Here is a 24,857-nt window from a genome sequence, read left to right as displayed (position 1 = left end):
CCTTTTTAAGCCATTGCCCCCTCCCCTGTCCATGGTGTAGGGACAAAGGCCTTGACTAACTCATCTTCCTTCCACTGTGACTGACCCTAAGGGACCCAGAAGAAGAGAAGCAGGGAGACAGGGATTCCTACTTCTGGTGGAATTGCTAACACAAGGCTGGGTCTGGGAGGGATTATCCAGCTATGCCCCTGGGGGATGGAGGCACTGAGCTGGGGCAGAAAGCCATGGACAGGCTGGTCTGGAAAGCAGTGCTCCACAGTCCCAAGTGGTGGGACCACCCTCTCCTGCCCTTACCATTAACATTCTTTCCCAATTTGTTAGAAACTATACCTGTCCTTCAGCATATATGGGGCTCTGTCCACTCTGAGCAGAATCCTTTAGGGGATTAGTGACTTACAGTGACCCTGTGAACCACTGACCTCAGAGAACACAGAAGCAAAATTGCAGAGGAGAAGGGCCTGAGTCAGTTAAATAATTTAGATAGTATAGAGTCAGGAAATATAAGCGGGATATATAGGAAATGTAAGCTTAAATGAAAATTGAATTTCCTTGTTGCAACTGATAAAGATTTCATTGTGCCTGAGAATAGGACATGATTTTTGAGAATACAGCTAATTTTACTCATTCATGGATTCTGCCTGTGTGAATTCACCTACTCGTTAAACTTTATTTGGAACTCCAAAATCAATACTACAGCACTTTTGTGGTCATTTGCAGACACATGCAGAGTGGTGAAATATTTGAGTCACCCAACAGGCACGTTCCCAGAAGATGTCAAACAAGGCAGTATTTTGCCATCTTATTTCAGCTCTCATGCTGTGAATAAACATCCTTTTTGAGGTCTATCTGACACCTTGTTTTTCGTATTTTTATGCTTTTTGTGGTGATTTTGCTGTTTTGAATGGCCTCCAAAGATAGTGCTGAAGTGCTGTTTAGTGCTTTGAAGCTCAAGAAGGCTGCCATGCGCCTTGCAGAGAAAAATACTAGATGAGCTTCATTCAGGCGTGAGTTATAGGACTGTTGGCTCTGAGTTCAATGTTAAGGAATCAACGATATATATTGAATAAGGTGTCTTCAAACGGAAACACACATAAAACAAGATTATGTGTCACTTGACAAAACGTGACCAGAGGCTCACAGGAACCAAATCCTGTATTTCCCCTAGGACCAATGGTTCTATATTCCAGCATTCAGGGTTCAGGGCGAATTTTTAGAATCTAAGTACCGTGAGTAACAAGAATAGACTGTAGTTACTTTTCATTTGTCACATCCTGGGCTCTAAGACATTTGTTTCTAATGCCGTTCACAAATTCAAATCATACCTCCAACCACTTAGTGAGTTTCCAAGAGCACAAGAACTTGTGGATGAGCCTGAATATGAAACTCAATCTCAACCACTGTGATTACTGTGAGAATAGATGTAAATTGCCTTCTTGTAATAGGCAGCATGGTGTGCCAGTGATAACCATGATGGTGTTGGTTTGTTGAGCAGCTGGTGGAAGAAAGTTGACTGTCTCTCTCAGAGGCAGAGCCTGAGAAGGTCTGAGTAATGGGCAACAGGGCCAACAGCTGTAAACTGTTTACACAGACAATTTGCTGGATAAACCAGAGTTTATACAGTTGGGTGTTGTTTATTCCTTAAATCTAGAAAGGATCATATGGTCAACTCTGAATTTAAGAATTATGTGCTTACACCACACACTTTTCTACTAAAAAAGAAAATAATTAAACCTCCTCACCCAATTTGCTCCCCAAGCTTGTGCTCCTACCAAGAAAAAGAAAAGAATGGAGAAGAGAGAGTGTCCACACTGAGTTGATTTGCCCGGGAAGGTGGGTCAGGAGGCTCTGGTGGATGTGATCTGCTTTGGGATGAATTAAATATACTTCTTCAGGGATCAGAAAAACACTTTACAGCCCTTCATTTCTACCTCCAGCATTTCAGACTTTCAAAAATGTATTTTGCTTCCCTAATCTGTGCCGGGGTTATAGTAGAGGTGGAGAGAGTTGCCCTTAGGATACAAGCACACACTCAATTATGTGTTGACTATAAACTTCCTTCATTATCTGCTGCCTTAAGGGCTGTACACTCAGAATCAAAATCCGGAGAGTTTTTGTTGTTGTTATTTTTTTTTATTAGTCTCCCACTTTGGCCTCTGCTATATGTCACCTTGAATAAATGAAATATAACCAATAACTTTAACTTTCATAGCGAGTACACATTCACTGTACTAGGTTTAAGCCAAAAAAAGAAGAAAAAATTTAAAGATCTGTAATGACTTCACCATGTCCTAGAGGTAACTACTGTTAATGTGGCTGCACATATCCCTCAAGTCTTTTCATCTTTAGGATTAAAAACATTTGGACTTAAACACATGAAACCTTTACTGTATCCCACCCACATCTCAGCATAAGCACACGTTATGATTTACAAAAATCTTCTAAATCCTCCAAGCTTATCGTCGTTGCTGGTTACCAAAGCTTTGGTGCAGGAGGCCCAGGGTTTGCCTGGGGGAGCATGGGTGTTGGAGAAAGATAACCCTGCATTTGTACCCAAGTCTGGGCCCTGATCAGCCACATAACTGGATGCTGAACCTTCATTTCCCTATCTGTAAAGTGGGACCAGTAATACCTTCCAAATAAGGGAGGACCAAGCATGCAGAGCAGCGCTTGCCTGTGAAGAGAACCGTAATAAATGCCTGTTGCCTTTCTGCTTCGCTTTTGTTCCAAGGAGCTCTGTAAACATGTGGAATTGATGTTTTTTTAAAATTTCAAAAATAAGTTCTACTCTTATTTCTCTGGTGGAGAATTTTAAATCATGGAAGACTGAAACCATTGAAAGAACCACTCTAGGGTCTGAGAAATCCTTGCTATCTGTGTGGGGAATTCCAGTTACTTAAGAAGGTCCCTCTGCTTCCACAGCTTCAGCATGGACATTAGCAGAACCTGTGTTTACAGACTTCCTTTTTTTAATTAAAAGAAAAAAATCAATGCAGAGAAAACTGTTTTTTCCTCATTTCTTGACAAGTGCTGAGGTGGGATGGGGCGGGGTTTCCAGGTTGGTGCCTTTGCAGCCTGACAAGTTGGGGTGTCTCTGCGTCTCCATCACACTCTCCTCTCTAGACTGCTGTTTCTTTCCAGAAAACATGGAGTAGTGGTGGGCTTTGTTTTCCGCTGCAGCTCCTGGTTTAATTACCATCTATTCCCTGCAGTTCTTACTTTTACAACAGTCTGGGATTCTCTCCAGACTTTGTTTTGTGAGTTCTAAGCATTTCCACACCGTCGCTCATAAACGCACAAGCTCCCGTGCTCCATTTTCTGGGCCGTTTTTGTTGACGTGTTTTGCCTTGCTCGGTTTTATGACTGGGCTATTCACGATTGGAATAAACCTTTAAAAGCACTAGACCTTAATCCACCTTTGTGTGAGAGCATTTCTTATAAATAAACTAATGCTTTGTTTTCTAGTAAGAAAAGAAAAAAAATCATATGCACCTGGAAAAATTAAAGTGTAATTATTGGAAGGCCTTCTACTTAGCTCTTTCCCTAGTGTTGTGTGTTACCCAATTAGAGTGGAAACTCAGGATGCCTGTTCCAGGTGCCGAGTGTAGCCGAGGCCAGGGGATGTGTTTCTGTGGCATTTAAAGTCTGCTGGTTCAGCAGGCGCTTTTGGGACAGCAAGCTCAGCACAGCTGGCCTTGGATGTCTCTCTTTCCCCCTCACCAGACAACTCCTCCGGGGCAAGCACATCTGATTGTTTCTGATTGATTCATTGACCCAGGAGGCTGGGTATGGTTGGGTGTGCGTTTGAGTGTGTGCGTGTGTGCGCGGCATGCGTATGCCATCAGTGCCATGTGGAAGCATTCCGACTACTCACTGCTGGACTTTGTGCAGCAACCCAGAAAGCATTTTTTTTTTTTTTTTTTTGGCTGTGTTGGGTCTTCGTTTCTGTGCGAGGGCTTTCCCTAGTTGTGGCAAGTGGGGGCCACTCTTCATCGTGGTGCGCGGGCCTCTCATTATCGCGGCCTCTCTTGTTGTGGAGCACAGGCTCCAGGTGCGCAGGCTCAGTAGTTGTGGCTCACGGGCTTAGTCGCTCCGCGGCATGTGGGATCTTCCCAGATCAGGGCTCGAACCCGTGTCCCCTGAATTGGCAGGCAGATTCTTAACCACTGCGCCACCAGGGAAGCCCAGAAAGCATTTTTAAACAAAACCGTAATAATGACCTCAACAATATCAGAAAGGGCAGATCGTGTCCTTTCTGGTTGTCATTTTCCTCCTTCCCATATTCTGCATTGCTGGATTATGATGCCCATACGCAAAAAACACATTTTGAGGCCAAATAACATTTCCTTTTTTTCTTTCTTTTTTGTAAAAAAAAAAAAAAAAAAAAAAATTCTTCAACCTTGGGCAAGCGTGTTGCATGCTTCCAAATAAAAGCAGATATGTGCTGTGGTGCCCAGCTCAGTTTGCTGAGTGTGAGTTGAGCCCTTGAGCCGGGGTGTGCAAGCTTGTCTGCCCCTTGCAGGGGTTGTGGGGGAGTGCCCTGTGTGTGGCTGAGGTCCGCCCCAGCTTGATTTTGATGTCAACAAAGAGGATGTTGGTTTAGCTCTTTGGGAGCAGGGAGGGAGGTTCATTTTTAATTAATTAATCCCCCTGTTCATTCTCCTCTGCCAGCTCCTTCCCTCCCCGGCTCCTGTGCCTGCAGGGCCGCTGTCAGCTTCTGAGACACTTTCTGCACATTAGTGAAAGGGAGCAGTGTGCAGCCTGGCAGTGGGTAGTGTCTCTGGGTGGAGAACAGGTGCCCTCACTCGGGTGGCCACAGCCCTTCCAGGGCACAGGGCTGGCGGGCAGAGTCCCTATCCACCTGGTCACCAGGCACCAATAGCCAGTGCACACCTGGCTGTGGGGCCAACAGAGCCACTGACCGCCCCACACCCTTTGTGAGCTCACAGCGAGGGCAGCACTGAGCCTGCTCGGGCGTATGGCCCCCTGTGCCACCAGCCACTCATACATTTCACAGGGCATAGTGAGGAGTCAGATGCCACCAGTACTCAAGTTCTATCCCAAGCCCTTCGGGGTCCATGGACTCCGGCTTTTGTTGAGATATGTCCTGGGGGTTCCTGGATGGGGTCATGGTGATGTCCTTCCTGGGTGCAGAGCTAAGAGGGAGTGTGGAGAGCTGCCGTGGGCAGTATCAGCCCTGGAGTGTCAGCCTGGAGACGTGTGGCCTCTGCACAGCTGATGCCCAGCGTTCTTCAGTTGTGCCTGGTCCGTCCAAGGCCCCCATCCTGTTCACATGCACCTCTCTGCCATAATAACCTCTCTCCCCTGGAGCACTGCCATCGTCCACCAGAGGCTGGCAGCCTCCTGTCCTCTGTACCCAGCCCCCTTGCTCACACCATTTTCCTGAGTCTGGTACCCCCCCGGTTGCACTGCCTTGATCTTCCCGTCTCAGGGAAGGTCCTTGGGCCCCGTCATGTTTGTGCAGAGTCGAGCGAGTTGGGCCGTGGGATCCAACCTCCCAAATGGCTTCCAGGCCCGTACTCTTCCAGCGTCTTTCATTGCTCCTGGGCCCCGGTCTCGTCCTCCTCAGGGCTCCTGAAACATTTTTCTGAACATTCTGCACCTTCCATGGCCTGCTCTCTGTGAGTCCCGGTCCCGATCCGAGCTCACCCCCTGACAGCATTAACCCTAATAGGACCGGGACTGGGGTGAGAGAAGGAGGTGCCCAGGGTGCGAAATTTGAGGAGGCCCTCCATCCCTCTCAGGGTCGGCTCCTGAGAGGGAGACCCTCCTTGAACCTTGCACACTGGGTGCCTCAACTTTTTGGCCTCACCTGGTCCCAGCCCTGGATGCTGAAGTTGGACAGGTCTGGCTCAGCAGCCCAGCACCAGGTGCCAGTCCAGGTGACCTTGGGAAAGTTACCTTTTCTCTCTGAACCCCAGTTTCTCTGTTGCCTCCATCCCGGGTAATGAGGACTTCATTAGATAATCTGTGTAAACCGCTCAGTACGTTGCCTGACGCATGTTAAATGCTTGAGAGATGTTTGTGGTTGTTATTACTATTATTATTATTATTATTATTAGGCGAATACAAAAGCATCACACACCAGCCAGTCTCCATATGAGCTCTGGAATGACAGGTCCAGTCCCATGGTCATCCTCGCCCCCGTTTGCCCCTCTTGATGATGTGTGATGTTGACCATGTGGATTTGCCCTGCGAGGTCAGGGCCTCGCACATTCTGAAGAGGATGTGTTTTGTGTCTCTGCTGCAGGAATTGCTTACTTAGGAGGTGTGTGCAGTGCTAAGAGGAAATGTGTGCTTGCCGAAGACAATGGCCTCAATTTGGCCTTTACCATCGCTCATGAGCTGGGCCACAAGTAAGTATCAGACTCTGGATTGTTCTGCCTCTTTAAATGCTTTTCTGAATACATATTTTTTTCACTCAAATTCTGGAAGTTCTAAAACAGTGCTGCTGAATGCCTTTGCTTCCTCTAGAGTAAGGACCTAGGCCAGCAAGCCTGGGTCCCAACCCTGCAGGGAACCCAAGAGATCACAGAATAGACTGTCTCTGAGAGTGGAAATGCTCATTTGATGTTTGCTTTAAGTCTATTCTTAAAGCACACGCTGTAAAGGGAAGAGATTTTCTCAGTGTTGTCATGAGTTGTATCCCCTTTCCCGGACCAGCATGATCTTGATTCACTCTAAATATGCCGTTCAAATAATGGGATTTATCTTTGTGCTATTGAATTTCTGGGTTGTTGTTTTTTTTCAGCCAGTTTCAAACAAAGTCCAGCTTTCTGAAGGTAGAATGTCAGTGTCTTAGTTTAAAGAATCATCAGCTATTGCCTTTGCACATGGAAGTTCTTCCCTTCAGGAGGAGAGAACCACAGAACCTTAGAGCCCAAAGATGATGTGGAGAGAATCCAAGGCAGCCTCCTGGTTTTTTTAGATGAGGAAAAAGAAGGTCCGAGGGGTTGAATGGCTGGCCCAAGGCTGAGATCACCTGCAGGAAGTCTCAGGGGGCAGAGAACCAGCTGACTCTCAAACTGTGGCCCGAGGGTTTACTCTTTCTCCTGGAGTAGGTGTCTGTTTTATGTTTCTCTGAAGGAAACATTGTGATATGACTGCTTAAGAACTTTAAATAAATAAATTGAGGAGGCCAAAGCATGCAAAACAATGGAAAAATTTATATTGGACAGAAGAGAACAAAATTAAATGGAAATCTAGTTCTTGGGAAAAATATATATTGTGAAGTTTTCCCAGTGCCCGAGATAGTAAGATGCCTGGAACCCTAAAGGTGAACTCAAGCTTCTGCAAGAGTAGAGGCAATGAATAAGGAGTACAAAAGCAGTTGTTTTCCCCTAGTATTAGCCATATCTGTGGCTTGATGTTTTTACCTTGTTTTGTTTATCTGGTCCCATTTTAATTTTTTTCACTCCTGTAGATGGGTTTGTTGTTGACTTTTCTGTACCTGTTGGCTATCATGATATGAGTACAGAGAATGAAAATAATCTTATGTGTATTTCTTGGGACTAAGGGGAAAATAACATGTTATTGGCCAAGAGAAGCAAGATAAGTAGTTATCTCTACGTACACATTTATTTCATCTTGACAGTATTTCAGAAATATTGGTGACAACACTTTGCCCATACTAGTTTGCCTACACTACTAGAAAATACTTTTTTTTAATTATTTGTAATCAAATTTGTATATTCAATATCTCAGATTTGTTAAGAACAAAAAAACAACTAGAAAAACCCACCCAATAGTGGTTGCTGAAAGAAAAGTACAAATGAGTATGGCTTTGGCAAACATCTTCTCACTATCAAATGCCCCACCCAGCCCGTCGCAGTACAGCGGATCAAACTCCCTAAACAGTTGTGAGAATAAGAGTTGTCAAAACATTTCCCAACGCGCAGGTTGTGCGGACCTTTAAGAGATATATTTAGTGAACTGCTGCATCCATGGCAGCAGTCACCTCGGCATGTGAGCACACAGGTCTGCCTTTTCTCCTTGGGCCATTAAGAACACAGAGCGCCGTTCCTCCCTGATCTGTGCGGTTGTGCTGGATCAAACACTGGCATCTTAACACGGGAGGTCTGCAGATGAATGATTAGATTAGTCATACTCCAGTAGCCTTTAGCTACAGTCTCTGTTTAGAATTTCTTGGAGGACTCTTTATAGCTTGCTACTGAACTCTAATTACCCTGCAAAAACAAACACCGTATTGTTAATCAAAGCCAAAAAATCCTGGTAGCATTGGTCCCCTCCCTAGTTGGGGCGATATGGTTTTCCCAGAGAAGTCTCTTGTCTCTGATTATTCGAAGCGTTGGGAAGCAGATCCCCCAAGGATGAAGCCACAGTCTCCCTATCCACGGACCCCCTCTGGTCACCTGGCTCAGAGCAGCCAGAGAGGCTCTGCAGAGGCTTGGGAAGGTAGAAGCCAGCCTGCACTCTCAGGAAGCCACTGTCCAGGCTCCTTCACAGATGTGAACCTGAAAAACTGTCCTATATTTTGGAATAGGGAGGAGTAATTTAACTCCACGTTTCTTAAGTGTGTGTGAACTGAGATAGGATGGATGGTATTCTGTGGACCTGAGCCACTGGTCCATGCTCTCCAACAAAATTTCTTGGTGAAAGTTTTAGAAAACAATAAAGAATACCCCTCTGTGTAACCCTGGAAAATCCCCAGAGAGCTCACCCTCCAGTTCCTAACCATTTAATACTGAAAAGTAAAGATCTCTTCTGAAGGGTGGGTGTGTGTGCCTTTGCACGTGGGCATGCATGGGTGCAGCCCTTCTGCTCCGTACTCAATATACCTCCTGTGAGGAGCAGTGTGAGCACTTATCCTCAGATCCCAATGTTAGGAGAAAAAGTCACTTTCCGTAGGAGCTACACATGCCGTTTATCAGATGACGAGAGTTGCGTAAGTTAACATGATTTCATTTTTGCTCTGGCTTTCAGAAAACACAAAGCTAAGTGTAAGGCTCATTTTTAACATTTAACTCATTGTAGTACTGGAATTTTTCTCCCTCTTTCTAGCATCTGTTTGTATGCATGGTTTTATTTCAAATATTGTAGTTCAAAAATAATTTATTTGGTGCTGTGAACTGGCTCCAATCCAATTTTCAGTAAAATAAGTTCTAAATTATAAATTAAATGAAAAACTCTTCCCATGGTAACATCAATAATGCTGCTTTGGACGTAGGTTAACAATAAAGTAATGATGTTTAAGTCAAATCAGATCTCACTTACTGAGCATCTGCTGTGTACCAGGTACTGTGTTAGATGCTGTGCATTCATTGTATTATTGAATCAATCCTGTGAGGCAGGTATTATTAGCTTTTACTTTATAGATTAGGAAACTAGTATTACTTTAAAAAATTTTCTAGTCTCTACCTAAAATGATTTGGGATCATTTGTATGATAATATACCCATGCAACAGGGCCATTAAAATAAGGATCCAAAATATAGGTAATAAAGAAGAGAGCTTGTTATATATCCAAAAACCAAGGTACTTTCAGTTTGCCAGCAGCCTAGGCAGAGACGGCAAAAAATGGCATGGTACAGCTGGCTGAAGAAAGCCAATGTGTCCTCAACAGGGGTTTCCCTAGGAAACTCAAGTACTGTGGGTGAGACTGGCAGCTTTCTGATGATCTACCCTGGTAAAGAAGTAGGGTAGAAAAGACTCCAGCCATGGCTTTAGACAGCAACTGATGGATTCGCAATTCCCAATGGCAGTCGTGGAGGAGACCCTGGGAAGGGGCTGTTCTGTGTTCCTTCCTGGAGGATGAGCTGGGTCTGTGGGGCAGCCTTGCTGACAGCAGCTTTGGGGTTTTTAAATGAGCACCTATGACCTTAGTTACTTTCTTGCTCATGAGAGGCTGCCAGATAGGCAGCTGCCCCCCACCTTTTGGTTCACCTAGTGTGAGCTTTGGAAGGCACCTGTCTCCCTGTCTTGTTGTGGTAGCTTGGGAAACCCAGTGGAAAATGAGGCTGTTTTTGTGCCTTTCTTCATCCCACAGTGACCATGAGAAAGCGATGGTCCTGAGCATGAGAAGATGTCTTCGATGGACCTCTTTCACTTTAGAGGGCCATAGTTGCCGCTGTTGTTGGTTATGATGGAATCAGTGACATGGGGGAAACAGCCCAGCTGGGCCAACTCTGCCCAGGTTTTTTCCCTCAAGAAACCAGGATGCCTTGTGGTGGAACTCAGTGTCCAAGATATTTATCACTATTTGATTTTAGAGAGAAAGAGGGAGAGCTCGAAGCATTCGTTTTTCTCAGGCAAACTCAACCCTGATTGCTCATGGGAAGAACTCTCCTCAGAAGCTCAGGTCCACGCTGACTGCCCATGAGAAAAATAAAAAACAAAATCAAGTGACACCCTAATGATCAAGGAGAGCTTAGGTAATGACGTTAGTATAGCATTAAAGTGACTGTGCCTAATACGTCTATTGGATTTTTAGAGGATATTGTTTGCTATGATTTGGAATTTTTATAGTGTAAGAAAGAAAGTAAATGGTTCTATGAAAATTGGTTAGAATGCCTTTTGCTTTGGGGAAAGTAGGTCTAATACAGCATGATAAGGCCCAGGGGAGACATTTGATTGACAAGAGCTCTCCCTAGTGCAGTTGGAGGCCAGGAGGGTACAGAACCAAGTCTCAACTGGTTGTTTGGTGCCTGGGGAAACCCAGCGTGCTTCTCAATCAGGTAAGACAGTGCCTGGGAGGTGTCTAAACACAGGGCTTCCAGGTGGGGTGGGGAGAGAGGGGAGGGACTCCGCTTAATGCATACTCGGCCACCCACTCAGAAAAACAAAGAGCTTTCCCTTGCAGAAAATAAATCTCTGCTTCTGTCGGATTTAGGAGGCTCTGTTAGATAAGCCTGAGCCAGATCAACACCTGCCTGGAGAGTCAGTCCAAACCATGTGACCTCTCTAGCTCCAGACAGGCCCCAGAGCCATGCCCCATCTTCAGGCCCTCACTACCTGTACTGGGGCTGGGCCTCTCCCCACCTGCTCTTCCTGGGGTTTTTCCTGACTTCCATATGCCCTTTCTTGGGTCTTTCCATTCTGGAATTTACCTCTCCTCTGGTCAGCTGGCTCTACCTGTGGCCTCTGAAAAATGCTGTCTTCATGGAAGCTTGGGAACCCAGCAGATGTGACATCTGGGCCCAGCCTCAGGAGAGGAGCCCCTGAGGCACTTGGAAGTGCCTGTGGCCAAGCCTCTGCCTGATCAGTTAACACCCCCTCTGGGGGAGGGAGCACCTCAGAAGCTCTCCAGGAGATGCCAGGTGCAGCCAGGGTGGAGCTGCCACCAGCATGAGGTCTAGACCTTTTATTGTTGCTTTCGGCCTCATCCACCTTCCTGCTTCCAACTCTTGCTCCCTGACCCTGTCCCTCCAGGCCACCCTCAGGGTTGAGCTGTGGTGCTAGATACGATCCTGCTCTCCTGGCTCCGGCTCACCCCTCTCTAGGTCACCCTGAATTCCGTGCTTCTTGCTGCTGTACCAGGCAGTCATGCTCACGGCTGGTGAGTCAAGTGAGGAAAGGCCCAGCCTTCCTGAAAGTTGCTACCACAGGCAAGCGTAGTCCTGTCATCTCTCACCTGACACCTCCTGGGAGACCTGGAAATGGAAGGGGAGGAACAGAAGGAGGGGGACAGGCAGGGCCCACAGGGGCCTGAGGTACCGAGTACATAGACGCTCCCAAGTGGAGAGAAACATGGGGCTGAGGTTTAACAATACAAATGCCCTGGCAACCAGGAACTGTGTTTGGTGACACTTGTGCACCTGCAGACAAGCAGTTAGTTATAGACAGACCCAGTTGCAACACTGTGGTGCACAGCTGGGTTCTCAGACCCGCACAAACGCCCCTCGCCCCCTGGAACCAAGCCCACCATTGTGGAAGCACTGCCCTGGCTGATGTCACTTGGAGGAGGGACTCTGTCCTCCTGTTCAGTCCTGTGAGGACAGAGGGCAGGTGGGTGGCCACCTCATGCCCTGAAGTAACAAGTGGGATCTCTGGTCCAGACAGGTCACAGGTGAAGCTTGGTATCCCCCAGTAAAGATACCCATCAAAAGCTAGATCCAGGCACTCCGGATGTTTCCGGCTAGAACGTGACACTGTGCAAATGAGTTCAGGGCAGTGGACGTGGGAAAGATGTCCTCTTGAAGTGTGCCTGGGAACACGCTAGCCTGGGGTGCGGCATGGAACACGTACAGAGTCCGATTCCTGGGGATCGTGGCTTATGGGCAGAGGGTGGGCAGGTGTCTGGGGAGCAGAGGAAAAGGGAAGGGACAGCTGTTCTGGGGAAAATGTTCTCATAACTGGAGTCAACACAATTCAAACTGAAAGGAATTGTCTCAGTCCCAGAACAGGAAGTAAGGAAAGCCATTATCTAGATTTGTGAAGAGGGGAAGTATTTGTCTGTGATCTGTGTTAAGAATGAGCTGCCCGGTACGGTACAGGGGGACGCGGTGTGCACATGGGCAGGATGTGAGCAGGTAGGTAGCTCACGAGGGCGGCCGGGCAGCCTGCCAAGTCCTCTGCCTGGGCACGTAACCCGGCGGGCACAGCACGGACATCAGATGGGCTGGCCTTATAAGGAAGGTGCAGCGGAGAGAGGATTTCTGCAAATGTCATAACCGGTTAGAAATCCCAGGAGGAGAGCAAGGGTGCTTTTGTTCTAGTTTGGAATTAGGGCAGTTGTGTTCATGTATGGGTCAACCTTTCTCTCAGAACAGAAAGGGTGGACCCTTCCAGCCCAAGAGGTCTACAGGAAGGGCTGCTTCTAGGGCAAGCAAGTCCCACACTGGGTTTTCAGACGGACTCCTCCCTGGCTCTCTGGGTCTTACCCTCCATCCCTACTCAGCTCCTACAGCCTCCTGCAGGCTCCCCTCCCAGACAGAAGCTTAATTGGTGGTGCCAGTGGTGTTTAGGGCTCTTGGGTTTCACGCAGAGGTGCTCGGAGTGATTTCTGAGTGCCATTTCCTAGGTGTATGAGCATCCCTGGCTCGGCTGCCTTATCCAGATTCCAGAGTCATATCAAACACCCAGGCCTCATTTACTTTCCTTATTATTTTTAAAAATGTGCTGCTGAAAATTGTAAGGTCTTTGACATTAATTTACAAGCCACCCTCCTTCTCAAGTCTTGGATGAGCTAGAATGACTTGTGACTTCTGGAGGATTGCGGGGTGGCCACAGTGGAGCCTGCACCTGGCACAGCATCTCTTAGCCCTGCTCCGTGTTGCCCTGAGTGAGTCCTTCCTAACAGCTGTGCCTTTCCTTTTTTTCCTCCTTTCTCCATCCCCCGCCCCAACCCCAGACAAATAAAAGCAGAATTTCCTTCTGGTCCCTCCCAGATGAATGATTTTGAATGGGAGGTGCAGTGTCCAGAAGAGCAGGGAACTTTGTCACTGGTGGCCCTGTTTAAATGGCTTCTCTGCCTTAGGGAGCGATTTTTCATTGCCCAGCATTAAGAAGAGTTGCAGGGAAATTATCGTGATTTCCTTTGGAGTCTTACCCCTGACTCGGATTGAATGTGAGGAGAGAACACTTCCTCCATTTGACTGGAAAGCCCAGAGCCACTGTTCTTAAGAGGACCTTGACCACAGTCTTCCCAAATCTGCCCAGGCCAGGCCTGGGAGGGAAGACAAACAAAGGGAAAACCATTAAAAGCTCTTCAGCAAGCAGACAGATGTGTTCCCACCTGCATTCTGAGTGGCCAGTCCGAGCAGCTATTGGCTGGATGTTATCGCCGTGATGGGAAATCCAGCTGGATCTGGGATGTCTGCTGCTCCCAGAGTTTTGTTACTGTGATAGGAAAGGTTACACAAGCTGTGTGGATGTTTGTCTCTACCCCAGGAATTCTTTGCCCTTAATTATTGGTGGGTTTCCTTACCTGAAATGATGTCGTTCGAGATGGTGTTTGAGGAGATGGCAGGGCGGGAGTGGGGAGGGGGAATGAGGGGGTGTGTGAATTGAGTTTGGCTGAAGAACCAAATTTTGAAATCCCCTCAGAACTTCTTTACATTACAGACTATTCCAGGAATTAGACGAGATCCAATTTTCTCGTTAGATTACCAGAGCTTCTGGCAGCTCCTCTTAAGTAGCTTTTCTCCTGGTTCTCAGAGCTGGAAGGGATGTCCAAAGTCATCTCAGCCTCATTTTGCAGACGGCCTCCCTATCCTGTGGCGTGGTGCCTTTTATGCAACTGAACTGATCTCGTGCTGAGGCCAAGCCCTCCCCATGTGGCTCTTCTGGTAACTGGATTTACTCACCCTTACTGGGAAAGACAGTTTTTGCTTACATGACTGGGGTTTTGTAAGTACTGTGGGAGGTGGCAGAGGTGTGATAGGATGCAAATTTCTCCACAGATGGAGTGCTCTGTTATAGATGGAATGTTTGTGTCCCCCAAAATTCATATGCTGAAATCTAATCCCCAGAGTGATGGTACATGGAGGTGGGACCTTTGAGCAGTAAGTAGCTCAAGAGGGTGGAGCCCTCATGAATGGGATTAGTGCCCTTGTAAGAAGAGGCCGGAGAGCTAACTAGCTCTCTTTCGGCCATGTGAGGAAACAACGAGAAAGCAGCCTCTGCAACCCAGGAAAGGGCCTTCACTAGAACCTCACCATGCTGGCACCTTGATCTTGGACTTCCAGCCTCTACAACTGTGAGAAATAAATTTCTATTGTTGATAAGCCACCCAGTTTATGGTATTTTGTTGTGGCTTACACATGCCCACATTCTCCCAACGTATTTGGTTTCATGCCTGAAATCCTTATTCATCCACTGCCCACTGCTGATGGAAAATTCCAAAGACCTGAGGGTAGTTGCACATCTCTGAGTCCCTGGGAACTTTGCCACCAGCCCAGTCAATGGCACATTCTGGGAAAGAGCCCTCCTCTCCTAATCCATTTTTAGGCACAGAGGGCGTGCTCCCACCTTGCCCGGAGGTGGTAGTTTTGCCAGATGATGGTGGTGGCAGACAGGACCAGCAGAGGGGCTTGAGGGGTCCGGGGAAGCTAAGAAATCATGTACTTTGTTCCTGACGTCAAAACAGAGCACAGGGGCCTGCGTAGTTGCCAGGGGCCTGCGTGAGGATCTGGGAATGGCCTCTCTTGGAGAAAACATAAATAAGTAGATGGATATAGAATGTGGGAGGTTGTTAAGTTTCCCCAAGAGTCACTGGAAGCATGACAAAGGCGTCCTCTTGTTAACCACAGCTGCGCTTCTGTGGTGTTGAAGAAGGGGCAGGTGTGAAGTGAGCCTGGTGATTCACGGACACTATTATCAGGAGCAAAGAGAGAATGAGAAGAAGATGGCTTGGTCAGTTCTGAACTGAGCTGGGACAAATCTTGGGGTTGCCAAAGTCCCCGGAGAGGCTGATGCTGGCGCGGGGCTGGCAGCCACTGGAGAAGCTGGGCCCCGTGACGTGGGGGCTGAAGTGTTACTTGGGCAGGGGGTGAACCTGCGCCTACACCAGGGCCATGGTGTAGCTAGCTTATAACCAGGTAAGTTGTTAAAGAGAAGCGGGCAGAGAAACAGCAGTGGATCTCTAAGTGAAACTCACACCAAGAACCTGGTGAGTCCAGTAGGACCACTGCCACGGGACAGCTTCAGACTGAGGACCAAATGATAGGTGGCCTGCCGATGACTGCAAGGCACATGCAGATTGGTTTCTGGTCAGAGGAGCCTTCCAGGCAGGAGCACGTGCTTACTGGGTAAATGACACCTAACAAACCTGTGGTTGGCTGCGTTGGTGGCTCTGTGGTGGGGGGAACACCAGGATTAACTAAGGGCCTATGCATCTTTGTGGCCTGTGCTCTGCCGTCACCAAGGAGGGGCAGAAACTGCTCCAGCGGCAAGAGAGAGCTACCATGAAGAAAAAGGCGGTCGGCTTGCTGCTGGCTGCCTGGTCCATGTAGAGCTTGGCTTACTCAGCAGAGCAAGCTCCCAGAACCCCTCTCCTTTCCTGTTCCCCCCTCCAGCCACCCCAACCTGAACTGTTCTTACTGACTTGATGGTTATCACCTGGAACTCCCTCATCCCATGCCCCATTCAGAATCTGGCAGAGAGTGAGGCAGCCCCATGTGTGGAGCTGCACCAGGGACACTGGAAAAACAAACTAACTACAACTGCACCAGCACCTTGCTCTTCAGAGGGTAGGCCCAGGACTAGCAGCATCTTGTCACCTGGGAGCCTGTTAGAAATGCAGGGTCCAAGCCCAGCTGGGTGATTCCTGTGCATGTGATACTTTGAGAAGAATGGTTAAAGCATGTCGAAGCGGTAGCCCTTTCAGCCGGCCCCATCTTAGTGCAGTGCTTGCTTCTAGCTATATATTGTACCTGTGTGTGTGTGCATGTGTGTACACATTTGTATATATGGAGTTGAAGGGAAAAACCTTATTTTTTTTTCATTTTTAAGATTTTGGTCTATGGGGAGTTTTTAGAATAACTTTCTTGCCGTGGCTTTGGAATCTTTTCTGTGGTCCCTTTTCACCCGTGGTTCATTTACCAGCCATACAGTGCCAGCAGCCTCTGACTAGTCTTCAGCGGGCTTCCAGAGTCGATGCTGTGTTTCCACTCAGCTTCCTCTACAGCTTGGAGACCAACTTTCCGTGTAGTCATGGTTGGTACATCCTACTTGTTAAAAGAGACCCCACTCTCGTCTAAACATTTAACTTGATGTATCATAAAATCTGGTAAATTTTTGGCTAAATTCCAGAAGGTCAAACTCATGGATATCGACAGACCTGTTCGGGAACACGCTGGTCAAGCAGAATTTGGTTTGCGTGTGAGATGGGGGATTTCCATGAAAAAGATGGAAGGAAGTAACAGGACTGAAACACTGAACAAAAATGTCAAACACTCCTGAAAAGCCCCCAAAGCGGTCATCTTTGACATCCCCAAAGGGCAGCTGAGGTCCTTGGCCTAAGGCCTTGAAATCCTGGCATTCCTGTCTTGCCCCCTCCAGTCTCCCTTTCAGTTTTTATTCTCAGTTTGGAGGCAGAAGCCGATGTGTGAGTGTCTGTGCTTTTCCTAAGGGCGACTTCTTCCCAGCCTTGCTGCCAGTGACCTGCGTGTGCAGAGTCCATCCCAGGGTTGCCCCGTTGGTAGAATTACACAGCGGGCAAGTCAGCCTTTTGATTGTTTTTGTATCTAATATCAAAGATGTTGTTTTCTCTTTTCACATTTGCTGGTATTACCCAAGGTCTGGAAGACAAGTGCAGCCCCCAAATGTTATGTGGAAACTTCTGGAATATGAGAGTTTAGAGTGAGCCCTGAAGTCCAGGACCCTGGTCACTTCTGGCTGCAACATGAAATTGAATCACTTGGGCCTAGAAGCCTGTCTGCCTTGGGGGCTTAAGCCTGGCGATTGCCTGGCATTGGTTTTCAGAACTTCTTATTCTCTGGTCCTTGTTGTGTATATAACAACTCCTGCATGGTGATTACAAAATTCATTTTCTTGTGAAAGATGGCTCAGGAAAGAAAACTATGAGGGCTGGTTACCAAAGTGGAAAGAAAGTTAAAGAGCCCCCCAAAGTGATCCTACTTTCAAACTTGCAGATTTGCAGAGGGTTGTAAAGATACCCCTTTTGAAGGCCAAGGTCACGTTGTGTTTTGAAGAGCCAGACCTGAGGGACGCTGGCTTTGGTAACTCAGTTGCCTTTATCACTGGGCACACTCGTCATGACTGGACTGCCCAGCGAGTCCCACCCAGTTTTCATACACCCCTTTAGAGGTTGTACACTACACCTTGTACCAGTAAGAACTGAAGACCCAGATAATGGAGGAGGTGATGAGAGATCAACCAGGTGCTTCACATGATTTGGGCTCTCTAGGCCCAGACTGAGAGAGCTTGTTTGCAAATGAGAGCACCAACAGCTTTGATAACCGTGGAGGAGCAATGAGGGAAAGCAGGGGGTGCTAAAGACTAAAATAGGCAAATGCTGTCATGCAAGAGGGAAATGAGACAAATGGCATACAGTTTAGACTTAGGATATTAATATTGTTTGTAGGAAAGATTCCAGATTGGCTTATCAAACAATTTGTGAGTGCTCAGAATTAAAAGAGGCAATCCTAGAAGTCAGTCGAGAATCTACTGACAAGTCATCCCCAACAGGTCATACAGAGGTAGAGAATGTAAAATGCAAATTTCACCAAGGTTTCTGCAAAACACTTAACACTTCTCATGGGAAATATGGGGGACTGTGGGCTGGATACTGCTGCAGTTATTTGAACTTGTAACCTGAACCTTACTCAAAGCATGATTATTAGTAGGAAGAAAGTTCATAAAATTTGAGCTCCCTGGAAACACGCAAGGTAGTGTTCATTTCCTCACTCTGGGGTATTTGCACAGAGCTATAGTTCCTTGCAGCCTGGGGGTTGAAGGAACGATTCTTGGAGGATGAGGAGGGTTGAGCTGATCTCTGAACTCACATCAAACCCTCCTCTTGTTGATCCTGTGACCCCTGCACAACATAAAGGACAAAATAGACCGGGATCTGGATAGTGCCCAGACCCCAAGGCAAAGCTGGCAGCACAGATACACCCCCATTGAACAGTAGTCCGTTTCATGGGTTTATTATACAAGCTTGTTTTCCGTGTTTTACAGCCATTAGTTCATTCAGTCCTCCCCACCATCCGGTGGGGTAAGTACTGTCATTCTCCCCGTTTTACAGGTAAGGAAACTGAGGCACAGAGAGGTTAAGCAACTCACCACAGCCCTGGAGCTTATAGGTGATGGAACCAGGATTATCATAATATAAAGTTATGGTGCATTTGGAAGTAGGATCATATGTAACAGGCTATTTGTTGTGGAGCGTGAAGTACAGGGCAGTCAACCCCATAAAAGGGCCATGTTGAGAGTCCTCAGAGAGGAGGCAGAAGTGGGGGATTAGGCACTGAGGGAGGGGTCTGCATTTGGAGGAGCTGCATCAGCATGAGACGGTGGAGGAGGGGTGAGTGGGGCAGGGGGGCGGGAGCCAGGGACACAGCGGGACAGGATGCAGGTCCTCTGCAGGAAGTGACTGTGACAGGGGGCTTAGGGAGGCCTGGTCTGGTGGTGGATGGAGAGAAGGTGGTGACAGTCCAGAGAGGGAGGAGCTCTGCCGGAGAACATGTACTCTGGCATCTGTGCAGCCAGCGACTGTCAAGGGGCACATGGGAAAGGTAGGGCCCATGCTGTCCCCTAGAGCACAGGCCTCCAAGGTTCTGCCCAAATATGCAGCCCAGGCCTGCAGCTTTAATGCAGGTCCTCAGGGAGTAAAGCCTGAAGGCAGCTTTGCTGCAGGTTAAGCAAATCACTTAATCTCCCTGTGCCCCCCAGCTTCCCCATCTGTATAATGGGCACACTGACTTTCCCTCCATCATAGCATGGTTAGGAGGATTCAAGGAGTCAGTGCTGGCTTTGGTACTGGAATGAGCTGGTATAGACTCAACTTTTCCCTGCTCCTCTCCTTTAAATGCAACCAAATACCTTGGGAATGATTCAACAGACAATAACAAAAGGGCTATGAAAGCTGGAAAGAAGAAGCCAGGTTGGCTGGGGACTTTAGGACCTGAGGAACAACAGCATGGTGAGTTCCAGGGCTTTCTTTTTACCTCCCATGTATCCTGGACTTGGTACCTAGAGGTCTGCGACCTGGAACCATCAACAGATATAAACATAAACCGCAAAAACAGCCTGCTTCTGGCCAGTGGACTGGGAAAGGCAGAGCCCACTGAGACCTTGTGGGGAGCCCGCTACACCCATTCCATACACAGGATGTGTTGGGCTGGCAGACCTACAGGCCACTGCAGCAGTGAACCCCAGCTCCTGTCCCACAGCCAGGACACAACGGGCAACCGAATCTGCTGGCTGCAGCAGCAGCAGCAGCAGCAGCGAAGGCCTCTGCCTCCCTGCCCTTGTCCCAGTGGCACAAGGAGACCCAGGCTCAGCAGCTTCTCCCTCCCATACGCCTCCCGGCACAAGGTGGCCTGGCAACACCAGGCAACCCACGGGAATGCCTTCCGCCCCACAGATGTCACAGTAGGGAATGAACAGGAGGCCCGACAGCATTATTTTCAGGTGCCGATGGAACACTCACCAAGATAGCAGCAATCACGCCAAACATGGGCCGGGATGCAGAGGAACCAGGTTGCTCATGCACTGCTGGTGGGGAAGTAAAATGGCATGGCCACTCTGGAAAACAGTTTGGCAGTTCCTTTTAAAACTAAGACCCAGTGGTTGTACTCCTGGGCATTTATCCCAGAGAAATAAAAACTTATTTTTACCCAGAGACTTGTACTTGAATGTTTATAGCAGCTTTTGGTCATAACAGCCAAAAGCTTGAAACTACCCAAATATCTTTCAGTGGGTGAATACTTAAACAAACTGATACATCCATACCATGGAATACTACTCTGCAATAAAAAATGAACAGATTATGGACACACACAGCCACCTGAATGAACTTCAAGGGAATGATACTGAGTGAAAAAAGCCAGTCTCAAAAGGATGCATACTGCCCGATTCCATTTGTATAACATTCATGATGTAACATAGAAATGGGGGACAGATTAGTGGTTGTTAGGGTTTGAAGGATGGGGCGGAGGGTGGGTATGGCCACAAAGGGGTAGTCTTGATAGGGGTAGGGGTAGTCCACGACTTCCTGATTGTGGTTGTGATTATGGTTACAGGCAGCAGCATGTGTGATAAAATTGCCTAGAACTACACACACAGTGCATACGTAACTGGTGAGATCTGAATAAGCACTATGGGTTGTACCAATGTTCACTCCCTGCTTTTGATATTGCAATGTAGTTATGCAGGGTGTTGCCGTTGGGGGAGGTTGGGCGGGTGGTGCACAGAACCCCCCTGTATTTTTCTTTTCAGCTCCCTGTGCATCTATAATTATTTCAAAATTAAAAGTCTAAAATAAGAGAGAGAATGCCTTGGGGGTCTTCTAGAAATGCAGGTGTCCAGGCCACACTTCACACCAATTAAATCAGGATTTCTGCAGGTAGGATTCAAGCATCCAAATTTTTCTAAACTTCCTTAGGTGATTTGAACACACAGCCGAGTTTGAGGGCCTGTCCTCACTCATGTGAGCAGTTGTCATCCTCCTGGTCATCGTTACAGCTGCAGGAGCAGAGCCCTCCATCTCGCTGTGCGCTGTTTGAAGCACTTTGCATCCATCACCTCATTTCACCATCGATATGGACCGCTATTCTTTATTTACTGCCATTATTAAGTCTCCTTCCCTGTTGTGGACCAGCTACTGTCTGATGACTCTGGAAGCATAGAAAATGCAGAGCTTCCTCCTCCTTAGGCAGCACATTCACCTCATTTTGAAAAGGAGCCTGAGCGGGTTCTGGTTTGGCGCCATCTCCATGACTCTTCCCTGTAATGAAAGAGAAAAGGCACTTGGAGATTGGAGGGAAACGGTGGTGTTATTTGGGTGTGTTTCATGCTTCTCAAGAGCTCACTCCTGTTTCAGAAGTGGGTTGGGATGAGTGGGCCTTGGGAAGCCTTCACTCACTGTAGTCTTTGAGTTTTCACATTTGTCTTCCTCCCACCTGGAGAGGGTCCTTTATGGTTTGGACACATCTGTGCTGATGGGTTATGTTGCCATATTGAACCATGGCCAATGGAGCAGGGGAGATGGGGAGCGAGAGAGCGTGGGCACTCGGCCCCGGGGACCTGACCAGCCGTAGATATGGCTTGTTGGAAACGCTAGTGCATGTGACATTCACGGACACTTAGGATGACGCAGAAAGAAATCACAATGTGGAAGCAGAGAAAGTCCATACCTGTGTGGGTCTGTTTGCCTTTTTTTGACCTCATGACCCAGGCAGCAGGGCCTGGAAGGCGAATCACAGGGCAGGCTGTTGTCTGGGGTTGGTCCTATCATCCTGTTGGAGGACAGTACAGCCTTGTTCCAGGGAACACTTATCATAGCAGGTCAGCCTGTCACTGTTTCCACTGCCTTCAGCGCTTGTTCTCTCCCCCCTGCCCTTGCTGTCTTCCTTCTCGTGCTCTGAAAAGAAAATCCTTGGCTGAGAAAAATATTTATATGCCTGTGACTTTGACAAGAATGAATCTGTTGGGGCTGGAGGGTGAGGAGGAGAAGGCAAGTATGTGAAATCTTGCCCCGGAGCATTGCCCTCCTCTGGGGGCGCCAATCTTGTAGACAGTGATTGTTGCCCCTGGAGCTGGAATCAGTGCTGATGTGAGTGCTGAGAGGGAGCTGGTGGTCTCATGAGGCTGAGAATCAAGGGGCAAAAGTGACCCAAGGGTGAGGTGACCCCCGAGGTCTCGAGTCTCCATCCTGCTTGGTGCACGTTCCCGCCCCATCCCCTGCAGGTCCGCTGGCGCCCGGGCCTCAGTCTCCTTTTATGCATTAAGGATTGGAGTGTTAGTTCCTTTTCCTAAAGAATTAGTGTTCTCTTGAAGATCTCCAAATGGAGGAGGAATAAACCTGTGGTATTTGTCATACATGAGCCTTCTGCCACCTTCAGTGAAATCACCCCGACGTCTCACCTGGAGGAAAAGCCTTTGGTCGTGGGAATGGTCAAGACGAGGACAGGCAGCTGCACCTTTGACAGCTCACAGCTCAGACCAGCTAGACTCTGTTCTGTCAGTGTTGCCAAATTTGACACTAATCTCTTCTGTAAACACAAGTCGAAAGCAGACATTTAAATAAAGGCCAATATCAAGATTATTTTTTAAAAGGAACAGGGTGACAGGGCACTTGGTACCCTTGCTATTTTGGCTCCTCTTTCACTCCAAAACTGCAACAGAGTCCCACCGGGGCTTAGTGGCCTGTGGCTGGAGGGGGGGAGCGGGGGAGGGGCCATTAGCTCCCCTGGTTGTGGCAGAGGAGACGCTGCAACAAGAGGGCTTCTCCTCTGCTGCTTTCTGCCTGGGGCCACACATTCTGGAAGATATGGGGCTCTGGAACCACCCTTTATTGACACTGAGAGGCTTTTTGTCTGGAACACCTTTTCCTTTTACATCTCAGATGGGATTCTGTGGGGAGGGCCTCTTTTCCTGTTTTAATAACCCATTATCAACTACAAAGTTGCCGCTAGTAAAAATATCAATTATTGCTTATGCAATACTTCTGGCATTGCTTGAAACCACATTCCATCCTCTTAACATGATGGTTGCTCTGAGCCAAAATTCAGAGTGGGTTTGAGGACAAGTTGTGTACACAGTCATTTGGACAGTCAAAAGAATATATTTTTATACTGTAAATTGAATGCCAGTTAAGCAGTAGTGATTACTGCAAGAAGCCATAATTTACACTAGGGGAAGCGAAGATTTTTTTTTAAGATAAAAAGTATTGCTTAAGTATTGCTCAAAAGAATAAAGGGAAAAACAAATAGCAGTTACAAAACCCCCGAAGTCTCAATTTTGTGGAAATTTGAAAAACAAACCCTTGAGTTAGAGAGACTGTGAGTCCATATATTCAATAACCAAGGTACTTCACAGAGAGTCATACAAACTAGCATTTAATAATTTAGCAGCAAGGTGGTTACTGTTCCCAAAATTTGTTCCTTAGAATATTCACCATCAGGGTAGAATTTGTAGATGAAACACTTGGGCCATGTACTTTGTGTGTGTCCAGAACCTACCGACAGTAATGCCCTTCCTGGCTTCGCCCCCAAATTCGGAATCTGGGCAGAAATAAAGAACAGCGTCAGGATTTTGACTTTGCTAACCAGGAAGTGATTGTCCTTTTGCTTGTTTGGCTGAAAGCATGATGAGAAGTCCTGCCATTTGTTATGAACTTGGACTTCTCCCTGAAATTTGTGGGTAGAAGGAGAGAAGAGCAAAGGGGGACAAGAATGTGAGCTCAAATACTTGAACTCTGTCACATTATGAAGGGAGGGGGCTTGATCAGTGCTCAGAAGGTGGGCCTGGGTCGTGCATGCATGAAGGCCCATCTCAGCTTGCAATAAGAAAGAGCTGGGCGCTGGCCCTTCCTGAGGATGGCCTGTTTCTAGAGGCAATGTTCTTAGCCCAGGGGGACAGTAGACACCCCTGAAAACCCCTGTAAAATACAGGTGCCCGTCCCCTCCTCGGAAATCCTGATTTACTTGGTGTGTGGTGAGCCCCAGGTATTAGTGTTTCAAAGTTTGCCAGGTGACTCTCACCTGCAGCCAAGGTGGGGCGGTTACTAGTAAAACCATCAGCAATGGCTCTCAGGTGTGCTCCTTGGACAGGCAGCCTCAGCATCTCTAGGGAACTTAATAGAAATGCGAATTCTCATCCTGCCCTCGACCCCCACTCCTTAGGCCTACTGAATTAGAAACTCTGGGGCGGAACCCAGCCCTCTGAGTTTTCACAGGCCCACTGGGGGTTTCTAGCAGGTGCTGAAGTCTGAGAACCACTGGTCAACACTGTAGCAGCAGTTCTCAGACTTTAATGGACTTTAGAATCATCTGGGAGCTTTCAAAAATCCAGATACTCAGGATCATGCCTCGTACCAATGAAATCAGAGCCTCTGGTGGGGAGAGCGGGCATCGGGGTTTCCTCTCCAGGAGATCTCACTATGTGGCCATGTTTGAGAACCAGTGCTTTATAGGAATTGAGCGATGTCCCTCTTAGTCTTAAGATTCTAGAATTTGCCTTTGAAATTCTGTCCTGTCTCTCTAGTGTTAAGTTTCATTAGGCAGGACATAACCTGCCTTAGATCCGGGAAGGGATAACAGAGTCCCTTTTGTTCCGATGGAAGGGGTGGTTGCTTGCTTGTGATATTATTGCTCAGAGAAGGGCTCACGGGGCTCTGCCATGAGGTGAAGCCTTTTAAGAGGAATTCCCAGATACCACCCAACTGATTTGGTTTTGTTCAGTCTGTTCCATCAA

At 47.7% G+C, this 24,857-nt stretch overlaps 1 protein-coding gene across 1 annotated transcript in view; it reads left to right on the top strand.

The window, feature by feature from the left end:
• Positions 1-24,857, top strand: part of ADAMTS17 (ADAM metallopeptidase with thrombospondin type 1 motif 17) — a 346,933-nt gene that overhangs the window by 151,401 nt on the left and 170,675 nt on the right. The window contains exon 8 of the mRNA XM_036844635.1: positions 6,269-6,374. Coding sequence (XP_036700530.1) covers positions 6,269-6,374 — 106 coding nt within the window. The remainder of the gene's footprint in view (positions 1-6,268; positions 6,375-24,857) is intronic.

The sequence above is a fragment of the Balaenoptera musculus genome, chromosome 2, assembly GCF_009873245.2.
Source record: "Balaenoptera musculus isolate JJ_BM4_2016_0621 chromosome 2, mBalMus1.pri.v3, whole genome shotgun sequence".
Taxonomy (NCBI): domain Eukaryota; kingdom Metazoa; phylum Chordata; class Mammalia; order Artiodactyla; family Balaenopteridae; genus Balaenoptera; species Balaenoptera musculus.
Note: the sequence above shows the minus strand (reverse complement) of the source record. Positions and strands in the feature narration are given on the sequence as shown.